General features: G+C 44.2%; 1 protein-coding gene across 12 annotated transcripts in view; it reads right to left on the reverse strand.

The window, feature by feature from the left end:
- The window catches only part of LOC103819360 (cytochrome c oxidase assembly factor 1 homolog), a 51,767-nt gene continuing 33,630 nt past the window's right edge, over positions 1–18,137 (reverse strand). For 9 of the 12 annotated variants that reach the window (XM_030231899.2, XM_030231918.2, XM_030231909.2 and 6 more), the window contains 5 exons: positions 10,219–10,531; positions 7,692–7,794; positions 4,747–4,898; positions 2,798–2,874; positions 1–343 (listed from right to left, as the gene is read on the reverse strand). In XM_030231899.2, coding sequence (XP_030087759.1) covers positions 247–343; positions 2,798–2,874; positions 4,747–4,898; positions 7,692–7,794; positions 10,219–10,254 — 465 coding nt within the window. In that variant the 5' untranslated portion in view covers positions 10,255–10,531 and the 3' untranslated portion in view covers positions 1–246. Of the gene's footprint in view, positions 344–2,797; positions 2,875–4,746; positions 4,899–7,691; positions 7,795–7,884; positions 7,906–7,936; positions 8,025–8,058; positions 8,292–10,218; positions 10,532–18,137 lie in introns of those variants that run through there. The other 3 variants (XM_018918175.3, XM_009093848.4, XM_050971121.1) reach the window with 3 other exon arrangements.

Consider the following 18,137-nt stretch of genomic DNA (forward strand, 5'->3'; position numbering starts at 1 on the left):
CTTTTGCAAGATATTTATTTTAGGCTTCTCTTAAACACATGAATAAACCAGCAAAAAAAAAAAAAAAAAAATTACAACCACAACAATAATGAGGTAAATCTTAAGAGAGAAAATTGTCTTGAGAGCACCGGCTTAAGTGAAACTGTCACTTGTGACAACGGTGTACATTCACAGACTCAGCAGGATGCAATCGATTAATGGCTCCTTTGGCTCAATGGGGGGCGGAGATGCAGCTGTCCCTGATTTTTAGCCTTCTTGCACACCAATGCTTTCCACTGGAGAATGGTAAACCGGAATATTCTGACCATCCCGCAGTTTCAAGGTGACATCCCGAAGGCACCAGCTGACACAAACCAAAGAAGATTTTTAACTTGTAGCAATCACTTTTATCATGGTCAAGTCAATGTAGAAACAGCTGGCTCAGAGAAACAATTAATTCCACACATCCACTGTTTTTAAAAATTCTCTCAAGTGTTTTAAAACTTGGTTTGTGAGCACCAGCTTCTGAAAGCTGTTCTCCCTAATATCGTGGCATAGCCCAGATTTAAAGGTCTGGTATGCATGTTCTTATTCGTTGCAGTTCAAATAAAAACCTGCCAGCTCTTCTTAGGACATTCCTTCCCTGACCCGGTGCCTTTTTTTCTCTCCATCCTGCGGGTGCATTCCTTGCTCCACTCCTCTCCAGCCTTGGAGCCAGACAGTGTTGCTAAGGAATTATTCTGGCTTGGAAGAGTCTGAACACTGTGTGATCGCTCAATGTGACTGCTGAAAACCTGACAGGGTACGACAGTGGTTACTCTAAGAAGGAAAATTGCATTTGTTGGAGACTGAGGGGGTGCCCGCTCCTTCCTCTAAGCTTTGCTCCAAACCCACTTCTGAGAAACTGCTCATGCTGCTTTTCCAGCTGGAAAGGACTATTATTCTGGGGTACTAAAATAGGATTTTTTCAAAAGCTCTTGGCACTGGCCCAGCTCTGCTTTTGCTGGAGTCAGTGCTGAGTACATACAATTAGGTAATTAGGCTGCTGCACCTCTGTGCAATGGGTCTGCAGCAGCAGGGCTCTGCTCAGCAGCCCTCTGCTCCCACCCCCAACTCAGGCCAAGCAACCAGGCTTGGGGGTGACCTGCTTGTTCCCCATAGTGTGGCCTGGGGGCTCAGCCCTTCTCTTGGTCACTTCAGGGCAGGCAAGAGGAATTTTGCTGTGCCTTGGCTGCCTTTGCCTCTGGGCACCCTCCCCATCCCTGTACTGCCTGCCTCTGGGTGAATGCCACTTCCTCCTGGACCAAATGAGCTCACAGACTCCAAATTTTCTTTTTCAGTTGTCGTCTCTTTTATAAAATAAATAAAACACTACAGACGGTTTGCACACTCAGTGTCAGATGCATTTCAGTGGCTCTGGTGCCTCAGCTACTCTTGCACAGAAGACTCAACTCCTGGTGCCATTTAGCTCTGTATCAGTGTGAGAGCTGCCCTGGAAGAGCACACATGAACTCTGCAGCATCCCACCAGGATGGCCTGCTTACCTGCTCCTTACTCTCAGCCATTTTACTGTTAGATCCCCACTGGGATGCAAGGGCACCAAGTCCTGTCTCAGCCCCATGTGAAGCTGTGCACAGGACCCTGTACATGGGTGGATTTGGTGGAGTCTGACAGATTTATCTGCCACAAATCCTTTTACAAGCAGATGGTTTTTTTTTTTTCTTAGATTTGCAGAAATGTAAAAAGAGCTCATTTTAAAACAAAACTCCAAGAGATGTGTATGTACTGCTTAGTTTAACATTTTGCAATTCTTCAATTATCTTCACAGTAACTGTGAACAAGGAATAACAGGGAATTGTCTATGAGGAGGGGCTAAGGAGGAGTGAGGAGATCAGAGCTCAGGCACCAGGGAAGTGACGTGTGCAAGAAATAGGGCTGGGGACCCTTAGGGTTATCCCTGTTTATTTGGAAGGATGCCAGGTCCAGTACTCAGTTTCTCAAGTACCAGCCTAGTGCCTTTCTCTTCCTTCCCATACTTACTCAGAAGAGAAATCCAGTAAGTCATGCTCATCTAATTATGAATAGAAACATCACCATATGGCTGGTGGCAGCTGAGTGAAGTTTTATTGCTTTTGGTTTCTAAACAGAGCTAACAGAAGTACCTAACAAGAGGTTCGCATCTAGTAAAACTTTTGAGTTCATGTAGTAATTCTTTGCTCAGTTCCAGAAAACAGTTTACTGTTGACAAAGGAGGTTTTCTGGCTTCAGTACTATGACAATGTAAAGTCACTTCTATATGACATGGTATCAGAGTATCCTTCTACTATAATGCATCTGTTCTAGCACTTTTTTTAACCATAAGGACCCCACTTCTTGGATAGGTCAGATAAACAAATCCTGGTTTTAGCTCACCTCGCATAGCTGCAATATAATGTGTGATTCCCTTACTGCAATCTCTAATACCAGACCAGAGTTAGGACTGCTGTTCAACAGCCTCTGCACCTTTTAGGGGAGGTGGGGTGGGAGGGGACCATGCTTTACCTTGGCTCACAGTATTTGGATATGTACTGAGCTACAGTTTGCAGAACACGCTTAACACAAAGGAATGGCTCATGTTCATGGATTCAAAATATTTCTCAACTAACTTACCTTTTTGTCCTAGTGAAAATAAAAACCTTTGACAAGACCTTCAGACAGGAGTTTCTGCTCGATCTGTGTGCATGACCTCAGCACCACAGATGACTAAAGCAAATATCCTGCTCTACTGTTTTCTCCTACCACTCCTTTCCAATTTCTCCTGCCACCCCCCAGTACGCACCACCGACGAGAGTGGTCCATCACCGCGTTAATGCAGAGGTAGCCCGCAGATTTTGTTCCAGAGACTGGTAACTTTATCTGCAAATGTAAAAGCACAATAAAGATCCAGCAAAGCTTATTGTGAAACAGACATTTACTCCTTCTAGTCAAAGAGCTCACACCTTTTTTAACTTTTAACACTATAATTATTTTCTTTTACTGTATTTCAGAATTGGGCTGATCTTTTCTAACAGCTAACACGTGTGTGGCTACACAAGTATGTCTGCTCTGCCATGCCTTAATCTCTCTCTGCCGAAAGAATGTACTGTGTTACAGCTGCAACCCCCAGGGAAAGCCAGTAGCTCCCTGAAATATTTACGAGCTAACACCTTTCCTTACCAGAATGTATGGTCATCCAGAGGTGACCTGAACTGTCAGAGCTTCCCATAACCATTACAAGCCTGTAGATTGAGATCCTCTGCATATCACCGAGGCAATGAGATGTTCAATGATTCTTTTTTTTCAGCATCACAAATTTTATCATTTATCTGTTTAACAAACAAAGCTGGAGCTGCAGCAGCAACCACAGCCAATTACACTGGGTCTAATGTCTGAATAAAAGAAATTATTCAGGTGTAGCATTTGCTGGTTGTGATGCAATCACAGAGAAAATGTCAGGTGTTCGCCAACAGACCCAGGAGCTGGGAATGTTGTGAAGTCAGTAAATCGACCTGTGGTATAATGATGATTAACCAGTTTATTTCATGAGAAGATGAATACTTAAGAGCATGAAAAAGTGGAGAAGAAAGTTGGTGATTTGTGTCTTGGGTGAGGTCAGTAGAAGGCAGGGTTTGACTTCACCCTGAGTCACCCAAGCGACCAGCATTCTTAAACAGTGACATAGGAAAACATCCGTGGGAAAGGTTATCTTCTTTTCAGTCAGCATATGAGATTATAGGGGGTTTTGCATGACTTTTTCTCTTAGTTATGTTCCCTGGTGGAATCTAGAAAACATGGGAAATGCTTCGGTCCAGGGTATCATGTAAATGTAGCCTGGCTGAAGTGAAATGGAAAGTAATTTTATGTGAGCTTGTAAAAGGTTGGGGTTTTTAATCTTACCCTGATAGCCACATTTCTTCATTGTACCATCTGATCCATCCCTTAATGCCCTTGCTTGGTCCCTGGCATTCATAACTACTCACCAGTATTCCAATGTGATGAGTGATGAGTTACCCTAGTGAAGGACCTGGAGAGGTCACTAGGGGCACTCAGTCTTACTAGCAAAACAAGGGAAGGGCAGCCAGTCGTGGATTAAGGGCTAGAAACACCGAAAGTACTCTTGAGGCATCAATGCCAAGTGGAAGTGCACTTGTGTTTGCAAGGTCTGCCAGAGCCCAGCCCTCAGCTGATACAAGGTGGCCTTGTGCAATACTTCATCAGCCAGCACAGCATTCTCCAGTCACTGAGTAACCCTCATGTTCAGTCTCAGACTGGGCAGCTGTTCTCAATGACACAAGCTTACAGGTGCTCTTAAAAAACACACCATTCATGCTGTACCACAGCATAGCCTGTAAGGGGCTGTAAAACTGCTGTCAATAAAGCCCTAAAAACTAGCATGGGACATATCTCGGGGGTAAAGGAAGGCAGGTGCTATTTTAAAGCTGGATCTGATATGTCTCTGAAAATGATTTTGTGGCTTACTGTGTGAGGGGGGAACTGATTGTCTTGAGAGGTTCCTTGGCATTGTGTGATGGGCCCGTATAGCACAACATGGAGAAGCTGCTCTTGCTGTTTCTATGCTAGTAGATTTATGCTCTGGAAATCCATTCCTCTTCCAGATCAACTGGTATTCCATCCTGCTGCCTTCCAGTGCCCCCAGGTGACTCATGAGCCACTGAAAATCCCCTGGCTGATCTCTTGTCACCTGACATCTCGGGAAGCCACCCTGTGACACCGCCTGCCCAGAGTTACCCGCGCTCTTTCTGTGTCCACGCGATTGCTCCCATCTGTCAGGTGGATGTTGTGAACCTTAAGAGGGGGGGCACCCAGGGCTGCCAGGGCATCAGGATTGCTGTTCAATTGCTCCAAAGCTTGCTGGTAATACTGGGTCCTGGCAAAACTTTCTAGGTGAGAGAAACAGGATAGTGAGGAGACTGTTCACTTTAAATCAAAACAAGCTTAAAAAAAGAGAAAAAAAGACATTTTCTCCAGACTACCACATCCTCCCTGAAATACAGTCCAAAACTACTAATTAGGAGAAATTTAGCTAAAGGAGGAAACACACCCTTACATCAGAGAAGAAAATGTTATTCAGCTCATTTAAGTGAAGAGAGCTCTGAACATAGTCTGTTCCATTCTGATCTACAGCTCAGCTTATGGCTGTGTCTCCCCACTTTTCATGCATTTGTAGGTTATCTAAAAGGAAGGGGAAAAAAGGGACAACAATGAGTATCTGAAATGTTCTGATAAAAATTCTTTTTTTTTTTTCCTATTCGAGGTATATAAAATACCTTAAGAATGGAGAATGTCTTGCAAACATTGAGAGGGGAACAGCTGCTGCTGTGGTACTCTAGCTATGGTCTTGGTATAGCTTTCCAAGTGGCAGCCATGAAGCTACAACTCTGCTGATGGATGCCTTAGAAGGGAGGCACTCAGAAGCAAGTTACTGGTCAAGCAGCCACAACAGCACTGCACATGGATGCTGCAGTGCTGGCTCATGGAGGACAGTTGTTGCTCTGTATGGCTGTGAAAAGCTGTACCGTGGTTGCAAATGGACAGGCCACAGCTGAGGAGCTGGAGACTTCCTGACCCTCCTTATGGAGACAGAGATTTGCTTATTAACAGTTTTAAGGCTGTCTTGCTGGGGTTTCTAGATCAGCTCAACTTCACCCTTTTGACATCAAGAAGGGCAAAGTTAAGCTAAGAGTTTGTAGTTGTTAAATCCTACTCTGGAAACTCTGCCTTCACCTTTCAAAGGGTTTAAAATAAGGTGTAAGGTTTGTTTCCTGGTCTCTTGCCTGTCAGTCTTAATCTTGGAGCATGAGGCAGAAAGGTGCTGCCCCCTCTCCCTAATTAGAGGCATGCCCTGTGAGTAGGCAGCATCCAGTTGGCATAGAAACAGCTTTGCCAGGCTGTCACCTGCGTTAGTCCTCTTGTGTCCCCCAGCACATCCTAAGGAGCTCCAACCAAAGGGGTTGCAGCATGCCTGCCCTTTAGGACCTATAAATCATGACAAACAGCCACTCAGACCATGTGAAAAGTATGCTGTGTTCACTCTGCAGGTTGGAGGAGAAATGGATTCTAATTTCCTGGTGCTCCTACTCAGCTGTTCCTTGTTAGCATCTCACCATTAGACATCAAATGCCCAACTAATCCGTTCATCCCCACATCTTTTGGTAGGGAAGCTGAAAGCATGCTGGAGTTGGCTGAGCAGACTGCTTCCACGAGAAGGGTGTGGAGGTGATGAGAGTAAGTAGAAATAGGATTACCTGAGTATTTGTACAAGCTTGCACAGAGACCACGTGCATGCAAACTTTCCTTCAGCCTGAAGGAAGGGAAGGGAAAGAATCCTTTCCCACTGCTCCCACCACTATGGAGGCCACTTGCTCCTCACTAGTCCATGTATGGGCCTGCTCTGTGCACTGGGGAGAAGGCACTGGGATAGCCCCTGGCATGAGCCAAGGGAGGAAGGCTCCAAGTGTGGCACCTGTCTGTTTAGAGGATAGAGAAGGACACACATGGCTGCAGAAAATGTCCTTCCAGCAGCCTGGCTGAGTTATCAGGCAGCTGCACAGTGGCCACTGAAATTACAAGAACGCCAGAAGTAGCCATTGCAATGTGCCACTTGACTGCACAGCCAAGGCATGGGGGGAAACAGCCCTCAGGCTTGCTGTGTAGCACAGGGGGTGACTAACAGTGCTGAAGCTGAAAATTAAAAAATGCTAATGTCCTTGTTAAAGCTAGATTCAATATTTTAAAGTGTAAGGATCATATTTCTGTCATGTACTCCAGAGCTTGGGGGCATGAGCTGCCTAAAATTAAAGCCTGCTTTCCAGGCCTGTCTGATTTGTTATTAATATGTGTAAAATGAAGGGGAGGTTTCAGAGCTTATCTGAGGGCTTGAGAAACAGGCTTGGCTACACTTTTTTCTGGCAGCATCCTCTGGTATCAGGGTGGGTGAAAAGCACCAACAAGGGAGAAGCATAGAGCCAAGAGGCCTATGGCACCCCCTGAGAGAGAGGCAAAACTTACTTCTGCTCTGATGCTAACTACCTAAAAGTAGCTTTAGAAAAAATAAACACGTATAATTTGGACTAATAATGTGGATTCTTGGCCAAAGACACATTGCAACTAGAGATAAACACCTACATATAAACAGCAATATCACCTGTCTAGCTTTTCTCTTTATCTTGGTCTTCTCAGTGCTGTCTGCTCTTATCTGTACTTCACTGAGGAGAAACACATGATTTCTTAGCACTTCACAGGTGTGTTGTGTTTAAGGGCCAGCACCACATAGAGATTTAAAGACAAAACTACTAGACTTTAACACCTTCTCACAGATGGTCCTCTTTTACTGCCCAGCTACAAAATCCCAGTTAAGAAATGAAACCTGCATTACTGCAGGTGAAGCTTTCACTTCACCATCACCCTTGGGAAACCCCCAAAACCAGACTTTCTTCTGACCACAACAGCCTGCTCCCTATGCAATATGGGTCTCTGCAAATGCACACATCAGTTTTTGGGAGAGCAAAAGCCCTGAGGATGAAAAAAGTGGAGCTCACAGAGGCAGAACCCAACAGCTCTTCCCTTAATTTCATCTGCTTTTCACAGCTCGCATGCTGCTATTTTCCCCACTACACAAAAGGCAGTGAAAGGGGCAGAGGAGAAATAAGGTTGCTAACAACACCAAGACTTACTTTGCATAAGATTGTACATCACGAAGCATCCCCCGCCGCTGAACAGTCCCATGAAAACAGCCATTTGCTGCAGTCTTCTCAAGGAAACTGGCATTTTTCCTCCCTGAAAAGAAAAAGAGAAGACAGTTGTTGTAAAAGAAGAAAGCCAAAGGGTTACTTCCCCCCCCCCGCTTTCCTAAAAGCCCTTTCCAACCAGGCCTAAATGAAAGCGCAGTGCACCGGCACCGAGCTTGCCGGGGCCCCACCATGTGCCCAGAAGGAAGAGTGGTGAGAACAGAGCAAACCGGGAACCCAGCTGGGTTGAATGTGTTTATTCAACTTCTTTTAGTGATGCCACCACTTTGCTAATTGCCGAGAAGAAAATGACCTCCCCAGCGTGGCCAGGGGCCAGTGCCGTAGCATTGTGGCGGGGGCTCCCGGTGCCCGTGTGCTTGCTCGCACACTGCGAGCATTCAGGCTCCGGGCACCGCATTTCTCTCTCGAGTAAACTCCTCTAAAGTAAACACGCTCGCGGCAGGGATGGATTTGGCCTTCAGTGGCAAGGGACAGAGCCAAGCCAGCACTGTGCCAGCAAAGATAATGGAGCCAGGGTGTGTGTATTCTCTTGTGTCAATTTTTTTCCCAAGCTGCGGATAAACAGGAAGTCTCTCCAAGCTGTTTTTCTTCCTTCCTGTAACCCCCCCACCCCAACTTGCCCTTTTAATGAGTCAATTTTGAGATCTGAATGCATGACCCAGCAGAATAAGAAAGACTTCCATAGTTTGTGCAAGAGGGGGACTGAAGAACTGAGCTAATGCTCCTGCCCACAGCAGGTTAGTAGGAGTCAAGCTGAGCTGTCAGTGGGGGCGTAGCACTTTGCTTCAGGCTGTGGCAGGATAGGACTTGAACAAGTATCTGAGTCTTGGCTTCTGCTCTTGATTCTCTTGGAGCTGGAATGGGAGGGAGGAATGGTCTTGACAGCAATTAAAAAAAAATAGCAAAAAGCTTTTCTTTTTCAATGGGCACACAGGAATATGAATAATTGGGGGAGCTGTATGGGACTTCTAATCCCAAAGGCTTCACACCCCAATACCTGTCATACGACACTGAGGCTTAAGTGCTACTCTCAATGAGAGCTGAATAATAAACCAAGGCCCAGACCAAAATGTAACCAGAAACGTGACCTGGGCAAGACTGTTTGAGCCCTGTTGTGGAAACCACCTCTAGCATCCCTCAGGTATGTGTTAGTCAGGTATTGCTCAGCTGACAACCACAGTTCAGCAAAGGTGGAGAGACAAGTGTCAGAACTTCTTCCCATGGTGGCCAGGTCAGGGTGACATGGGCAGCCTCCCTCTCTGCTCACCATTCTTCTGACATGTCCTCATGCTGACACTTGCATGCTCTAAAATGAGGGAAACTCAGACTCCCCAGGGATGTGGTCACAGCCTGTCTGACTTCAAGAAGAGTATGGACAATGTTTTTGGGCACCTGGTGTGATTTTTGGGGTGTTCTGTGCAGGGACAGGAATTGGACTCCATGATCATTGTGGGTCTCTTTTAACTCAGCATATTCTGTGACTTCAAAACTGTGAATGCAGCTCAGGTATAAATTTCATTTCCTGCCCTGCTGATGTTAGCACTCAGTTGTAATGCATGCTATTCCTAGGCTGAATGCTTTCCTTATTAACTAGTTTCCTTGATTTTTAAGAACCCTTAGTATTTAAGTTTACTATTTAAATTATTTCAGATTTGTGGCTGGCTAGTAGTGATAGCAACCCAGAGAGATATGTGGATGTAATGCCTATTTTATGCCCCAAAATGCCGAAACTGTGCCATTAGTATTGTCAGCTATCATCTCTCTCACTCCTGATCTGTTTCTCTGATGAGTTTTTTTCTTTTCATTTCCCCTGGGGAACTTGAATAGCATGAGAAGTTACAGCAGAGGAAATGTGCAAGTGTGGTTTTACAGAGAAACAGTGGTAGTCATTTCACAAGGACAGTGAGAACTTCCTGCTTGCCTGCTTGTGTTTGCAACTTTCCTTAAATCCCCGCAAAATCTGATTAATAACCAAGTTTCTTATAAGATTCATCTGGCCAGGAGGAGGCTCTGACACCAACACCACATAACATGGGTGTTAAGGGACATGAGGGATGGGGAAAAAACCCCATGGAGGGAGGATCAGATATAACAGTTTGTGACCTGAGGCATTTGTTTTTGCCCCTTTCAAAGTTGTGGCCAGGCAAAATTTGCTTTCTGTGATTAAATTCAGGGTAATTGAATGCAAATGTCTGAGGGTGGGGGGTGCTGCTGGCAGTTTGCTGAGTAAGGGTGGGAAGACAGGGAGCTCTTGCACCAGCGAGGTTTTGACTGAGGCTCGGGGGACCTGCCTGGTAAACAGCGGAAATTAGAGGCTCTGCAACTCGCTGTCAGTGGGTTTGAGGTTTGTTAGGTCTCACGGTCTGCTCACAGCCAGACAAGGGAGATGCATGGAAAGTAAGAAAAGCTTATTGCTGATCAGTCACATGCTCACACACACTCTCATCACCACCTCTGCTCCAGTGCTGCAGTGTAGAGATGGTGCCATCTGGCAAGGGAGCTTGGCAGCTGAGCAGTGGTGATCCCATTAAGCACTGTTGCCCCATGCAGCACACCGGGCTGCTCCTAAGGTGCTGCCGCTCCCCACAGCCATCTTCTGTTGCTGCTTCTGCTGAGGCAGAGATGTGGAGAGCTGAGGTGCACCCAAGTTGTGCACCAAGGTCTTCATTGCTCATTTTCAGTCACAGTTGGAAGCCCATGGGCTGGACTTGTCTAGCTCTTGATGCTCTGGTCCCACTTGTTTCTCAGCTGTTTTCCCAAGCACACTGTGGGAAAAGGTTCAGAGCTATACATTTTAACAAGCCTCTCAAGACTGCAAACCCTCTCACCAATCCCATAATTCCTTGCCAGCCTCCAAAACCAAGGACAAAATTGACTTTGGAGCCCAGAGCATCCCCCACAGAGGGGCTGCTTCTTCCTTTCCCTGCCATCCTGGTCCCTTGTGGAATGGATGCTTGAATATTGCAGCCTTGAGCATCCTTTGGCACATGGCTGCCAATGCCTTCTGAATGGTGACAGCTTGCCAAAGACTAAAATGTATTAAGGATCTGTTGTCTGCAAGGACTTGTCAGTTGGATTTCTGTCCTGTGGCCAACTGTGTCTGCTGCTCCATTGGCTGCTCTGCTGAAGTGCCATGGGAGTGGCTCACTAAGGAAGGGAAGCAGAGTCATGCCCAAGGTGTGCCTCCTTTGTGAACATGACATACAGCTTGTGAACTGTAGAGGCTCTCCCAGGGAAGGACCAAACCCCCTCCACTTCATTTGCCACAAAGGGATCAACTGTAAGTATTTGACAGAATTTTACAGATATAACATGCAATTGCCTCCTAAGAAGGAAGTCCATGCTGCTATCTGTGGTGATCTCCCCTGAGAACCTGTTACATCTCTAAAAGAGTATGCAAGTCAGCTGATGGAAGAAGAGACTTTTCCACAGCCAGTAATGAAAAAAGCACAATTTCCAAGCTATGCTGTTCTGCAAAGACATCGTTTCCTCCATGTTATTTGCAGGGGTAGAAAGATTAAGTGGAGATTAGCATGCACAAAAACATTGAGCCCACAGTTACCAAGAAGAGACCTTAAATCATTGTAAGCAGCATTCTCAAAACACTGTTAAAGAGCAGAGCACCCTAATAATAGTGATGTTCACTTTGTGCCTTGAAAATATCAGGATATGAAGGAGAAGACTTGACTTTGAAGCTAAGTGGGACACAGGCTGTTAACAAGATTTAACAAACTTCCAGGGTCACATGTGAAATTGTGGGTTACTGCAACAATAAAAGCTGTTTTAAATTAGACTTTGTTTTTTTCCACAGAGGATCTTCTAAAAATAGGCTGGCTTAAGACAGTCTCCCTTATTTTGGTAAATTTGGGTTTTCTGTTTCGTCTCTGAAATTTGTGCATTAGAGGTTGTTGTTGGCCACCTCCACCAAAGGCAGGTATTGGAGAAGAAGGCATTTTCACCAACCATAAACATTAATTTTATTTTCCCTGGAACTGAGCAAGGGAGCTGGGGCTGTAGGTTCTATGGGGAAGTAATTTTCTCCTCCTTCTCTTTGTCTTTGTCTTCCTCCTGGTGCTATGAAACTCCACCAGCATCTCCAGCCTCTGGGTGGTACTACAGACCAAACAGCAAACAATTATACTGCTCTGAAACAAGAGAGAAGCAACTTGATCAATGCAAACTTGGTGTGATCACTGCTGCCTGTCTCAATCTGGGCCACTGCCTACCCACCTGGCCAGGACAATATAGTGCCAGGCCACCAACACAAGCAACTGGGACCCTTTAAACCACCTTGAACAACTGCAGTCTTGAGGAGTTGGACTGACACACTAAATAGGTGCAGCAAAAGACTACTAATAAATTAAATAAAAATTTATCAAGAGACCTGAACACAGGTCTGAGCATCTAACTTCAAGGCTGGAATTGCTGCTGACCCTTCTGCAATGGAACCCTCCCTGGGCTGGTGAGTTTTTAATTGGCCTTGGGCACAGCTTTTCAGCAAACCACCCAGGAAGTCACAGGCGATGAAGGGAATGTCAGACCAAGTGTGTGCTCGTGTGTCAAACCACACACGAGCACACACTTGTATTTCACATTCTTGCTTTCTTGCCCATCCATTGATCTTCTAAGGTCCATAAGGCAGGCATCTGGGTGTAAGCCAATTTCTATACTAATAAGATGCTAGGACAACATTTTAGACACATATTTTTGACACTCACTGTCTACAACATCCCTTCATCATCAGTACTCTCACCAAAAACAGGACAGTTCAGCAGAAGTGTTCTGACAGGATCTCAGCATATTATTTTCCCCTTTTTTTTTTCTGGAAATAGCCTCAACATATTATTTATTTCATTTATGAGCGGTAACAGCACAAATTTTTTACTCTGCTAGCATGTTCAGAAGCATCAAAGACTTTGCATGTACAGAGTGCCTTCAACAAGACCTCAGAAACTTGCAGTAAAGTTCGCTTAATTCACAGTCAAACCAAAAGTAGGATTAATACTTTTTCTTTTCTTTTTCCCCTTGGTTGTTCTTCAGATGCACTGAAAACACATATTCTGGCATTTAAGCAGGTAGAACATCTTTTTAGAGAGCTTTGAAATAGCCTCTTCCAGGATTTCCTTGTGAATCAGTTCCTAGATTTGTGTAGCTGGCCCAGGTGACAATGCTTTAAGGGGCCCACTCTACATATGAGAAAGACTACTGGCAAGAAAGCCAAGAAAGACTGTTAAGTTTATTTTCTACCTTTGCTACTAACCAATTAAAAAGGCAAGAGAAAGTAGTCAATAAAGTGATTAAGGACTCTAAACAGCCACCTCACTCTTGTATCACTGCAGCACATGCTACGAAGCAGTTGGTCTTCTCAGCCAGCACAAAATCTGGATGATGCCTTCAGATATCTTAGCTTCATTTCATTTCTCTCCTCTCTTGGGCATTCTTATTTTCATGTTTCTATTCTATTTACAGAATAGAATTTCTCTTCTGCTGTCACAGACAACTTCCCTTTCTGCTCTTAAACAGCACTGTCTCATCCGGTGGGCTCACCTGCACTGCATTTCTCTTCCTCCTACTTGCCCACCTTCATCCCTCTATGTGCCCTCCCTGAAGAATATTGCATCACCACCCTGGTGCTGAGCAGACAGAAGCAGTGGGGCCACCATTCCTATTGTCCAAGGAGTCCTATTGTCTCCTTCTGTCCCTGTTTATCCCTCTGTGAATAGAGCCTGTCCTCCTAAGTGTGGGTAACAAAGGCAAGTGCCAAAATCCTTCACTGGTTTTCTCTAAGTTGGAAAGATGCTACAGCCTAGTTTGTTCAGTCTTTTTGAAGGTCAGGCCTATGTGCCAGCAGTTCAACAGCCTGATCCAGATCACTCTCCAACACAACTAGAGCTGCCCTGACTTTGTACTGAAATACAAGGGATATATCACAGAAAAAAGGCACAACCAGGGTGTATTATTAGAGAACCACGATAATTATACCTACAGTGTGACCCATTTTTGCTGCTATTGGAGGATACCATTATAGGTTAATGACTAATAATCTGTCATTAACATCCCTAATTGTATGTTTCTGTAATTGGACACCATGGAAGGGGGAAGAAGGTGTCAATGCTCATCTTTTGCATTTTAGAGGTGAATTGCAAAGGATTCAAGAGTAAGAATTCATAAGTAGGGTAAAGGAACAGTTGTATCCAGGATGCAAGAAGAAAAGATCAGTGGTGTTTACGGGTTTAACAGTGTGTGGTTTACCTGAGAAAGCTGGGACAGCTTCTTGGCTTCCTTGCTGCTGGGAGTGAGGTCATGAGTGCTGCAATCCAAGGTTCAAAATAATTGCTTTATGCTGTCCCTGCACCTCTGCACAGCCTGCAACACAGGCCAGCTTCAAAATGGGCACGTTAAAACAAAAGAATCATATAAAGAAACAGCAAAGAGTCCTTTGACTGTCTCTGTTGTCATGATGAGAGGGAATAACACTCTGTGTTTAGCAGAAGAGACTGTCAAGCCAGTGAGGTTTTCAGTTTGATGTGTGTTTCCCATATATAATTGCCTAGAATAAGTTCACTGAACCTGCAAGGTAAGGGAGCAGGGAAGAGTACAAAACCAAAGAGTCTGCAATTCTTTCTATGCTGTGGTACTTACTTATCTTTCTTAGCAGTTTGTGGGCATTTATCTATATTGAATACACTCATTATGCTGAAGACATTGACATCTCATATCCAATCTAGCTTTAAGTCAACTTACTAAATCCTGAGATGTGAAAGAAACAAAAAACCACCAGGAATCTGTGATAACTTTCTTGGCTAACAGGTTACATTTTACCTTGTAAAAGGAAAAGAAAATGGTCTCAGAACTTCACACAAGTACTGCAGATGTCATTGGGCTAGGACTCTATGTGGCTATGTTAAAAACCAGGAAGTTTACCAACTCCAATCGTGATAAGGCTTATGCTTATCTGTAGTCTTTCTGACTTCAATAATATCATCCACATGCCCACAATTAACAGGCATGCAGTAGACAGTGACCTAAAGGTACTGAATGCCAGGGGAGGCAGTCACAGGGGAAAAATGTTTAAAGCAGGATCATAGTGTACATCATAAGCTTGCTCCCTTGTTTGCCTGCAGAAATAAAGAGGTAAAAGATGTGGTGTGGTCTGCTCTGCTGTGATCAGCAAGAGCCTGATTTACAAAGCCTTTAAAAATACTGGTGGAGGTGAGAAGGTCTGCAGTCCTGTGCCCAAATACCTTGCTGATCTAATGCTTTTTATTATATAGTATTACAGCTGTACATACTTTTGGCACTTAGAAACACCCTGCTCCTATTCTTACTTCCTACTGAAAACCAAAACTAAAAAAAAAAAGCTAGCCTAATTCCTCTCAGATGGGGTAAGTTTATTTCAAGTGCCCTTTTTTACACCCTCACAGCACAGCCCCTCCTTCAGAAAAGGACTCTACTCTTCTGAAAGTCAAGTCCCTTTTAAATGTGTCAGATCGACACTTACAGCCCAAGGCTTTAAAGAAAATGAATTACTTTCGAACATCTTGGACGCTTGGATCAGTTCCAGAAGTTGGTCCTTGCCCAAATGAGCAGAACTGGTTCAGTATCAGCTAAATCTGTTAACACAAATTAGGATCTGGGGAAAAGCTAACCATAAAGACTCGTGACTTTTTAATAGGCATTGGGGACCAAAATCAGCACAAGACCAACTGGGATTCTGACCTAGAAACATTCTATTATCAGAAAGACAAAAAAGGGAAAAAATAATTATTATGGGAACCATTAAAAAATACAAGAAAGTGAAGAAGTTCCCATAGTACTTGAGGGTTTCTGTTCAGACAGATCCAGCTTGTTAACTTGTGCACAGAGCTGTGCAAGATGGAGGAAAGGAAGTGATGGAACCTGCCACACTGCACATGGAGCATCTGGAGTCAGACCTTTAACTTCATCTGGGGAGTAGCTACTGATTTATTCATCCACCCTTGGAAAAATGAAAAGTTGTACTGGATGCTGTACAAGATAGTTGGACATGAATCAAATTCCCTTCCAAATATGAGTCAGAACAAGAGGAATTTCAGGGAACAGCTGACTGCAATCCATATTTTTGTTCTCAGAATATGTGTGGGAAAGATTTTAAGGAATAAATATTTCTCTGTTTAATACTTTGAATGTGATTCACTGAATCTTCAGTCATTCAATAGCTCCTGTTAGGGAAGGCGTAGATTTTTTTTTTTTTTCATTTTGCAGAGCTGTGGCAGAAAAACACTGAATATCTTCAAAGAAAGCCAGTATCAGGTCAGGCACTTGATTCCCAGAGACCTGGGCTGTTCTCTGTTCCCTGCCCATTCCCCCTCTAAGGCTAAAACATGCCAGACTAGACAGATTTGGAAGAACTCCAGGGCTGTTTCCTACAGTAAATCTACCTTTAGAGATATGGGGACAAGCTTTCCTTTATGGAGCTACAGCACGGGGCTTTGTGCAGCAAGGAAGCATGATTGTCCAAGAGCTGGACAAAAGCACAGACCACACCTTTATATACTGTTGATGGGTGAGATTTTTCAAAATGTTGTGTGCTTTATGTGTGCTCAATACATGATACCTTTATAGGATCATTGCCTTCAAAAAGATCTCTGAAAATTCAGCATCTGCTTTATAGAATTTTCAAGACACATCCTCACTAGTAGCTTTCAAACAACATGCATTATTTCCTCAGATAATGGTAACCTTCAAATACCTGTTGGGGGGGTTGCTGACTAAACACTAGATTACCAAGGGCTCAATACAATGAAATTTGACACATGTGGCAGATATGAGACACATATCTGGGTGGACTGTGATCCATTTCTGTTTGTTTATGTTTTATTTTCCCATCACATGCTACTCAGCTCTGTGGTGGTGGGAATGGGAAGAATGATGAATACCACTTTTGCACAACATTAATCCTAGGGACCTCTGCTTACACAGAAAAATCCCCTGCTTAGTGTTACCTCCAACCTATCCATGACTTTTGCAGTTTGTATGATACCAGCACAAACAAAGCAGAAGACAGAGCTCCCAGGTTTCACAAGCAGCTCAGGAACTGACTCACTGTATCACTGTGGCTAAAACTATAAAATTTGGGTGTCTCAATTCACACATGCAGAAATAAGTGACTAAATGCTTCCTGGTTCCTACTTTGCTGGGAAATATCTATATTTAATGGCTGCAAAGTGCTCTGACAGCCTAAGATGTAATTTTACTTAGGCCTGCAATTGCCCATGTGCAGTACACATGTTAAGAGCACGACAGTGTGTTCCACAAAAAAAAATTAAAATATTTTTCAGTCTGGCACAGGGCATGTTGTAGGACCAGCAGAATAATTATAGCAGCTGCAGTTGGCACTTATTAGAAAATTAAAGAAGCTGTTAACAGGTCATTATTAATCTGTGACTACCTGCATTAACAGTATTCAGTCAACAGGCATGAAGGTGAGGGGGTGGAGGAAGCAGTCACACCTTCCTCTAAGCCACTGTAGAAGGCCAATACCCTCATTTATCATCACTTTGTAATCTGCTTGTTTACTTCCCTCCTGGTGTCTCTTCCCACTGGCTCTTCTCTCACTGCTGACTCTCACACCAAAGGACTGCAAGGCTCTTGGCCAGGGAAGCCACCTGCAACAGTCAGTCCCAGGGGAAAGCCAGCCTCTGCAGTATCTCAGCCTGGTAGCTGTCTCCCTGCTGTTCAGAGCTGCCTGTAAATACCTCTCCTGAGTGTACTGTCCTACTTTTAAAGACTATTTTGTATGTAAGGTATCCCTGTCCATCTACAGCACACTAGGATTTGCTCTCTTGTGTCTTGGTTCTTGCCTCCCTTGTGTAGGCAGATGGCTGGAAGAGGAGGGAAAAGCAACTTGTCCCCTGCTTCTTCAGACAAAAACACACTCTCCAGAGCAGACAGATGCCCTAAAGTCAGATTCAGGGCATCAATTCATCTTTTGGGTTCAGCTGTAGAGTATAAAACATTTGCTGGCTCTGGTCTAATGCTTTCTGACATTGTCAGGCCCCCTTCAGTGAACCACTGCCTTGTAACCAACTTGACAGCAAGTATTGTTCTACATTTATTAATACTGTACGTGTTATCCTCAAACTGACAGGTTCCAAGGCCAGGCATCAGTTGTGCTCAGCTCTGACTTAGGAAAAAAAAATTCAGACAATAGCACAGACCTCCTGCTGCTAATAAGTAAATAAATAAATAAAAACATGCCTTCACCATGCTGCTGCCACATGGTTTTATCCTTTCAATCTCAATTTTGCACTAATTTTTTCTTTTCCTTGAAGTCTTACTTAAAATATGAAGTACCTGCTTCCCTGCACCCTCCTCTTCTTGGTTTCTTTA

This window comes from Serinus canaria, chromosome 2, assembly GCF_022539315.1.
Source record: "Serinus canaria isolate serCan28SL12 chromosome 2, serCan2020, whole genome shotgun sequence".
Classification (NCBI taxonomy): Eukaryota; Metazoa; Chordata; class Aves; order Passeriformes; family Fringillidae; genus Serinus; species Serinus canaria.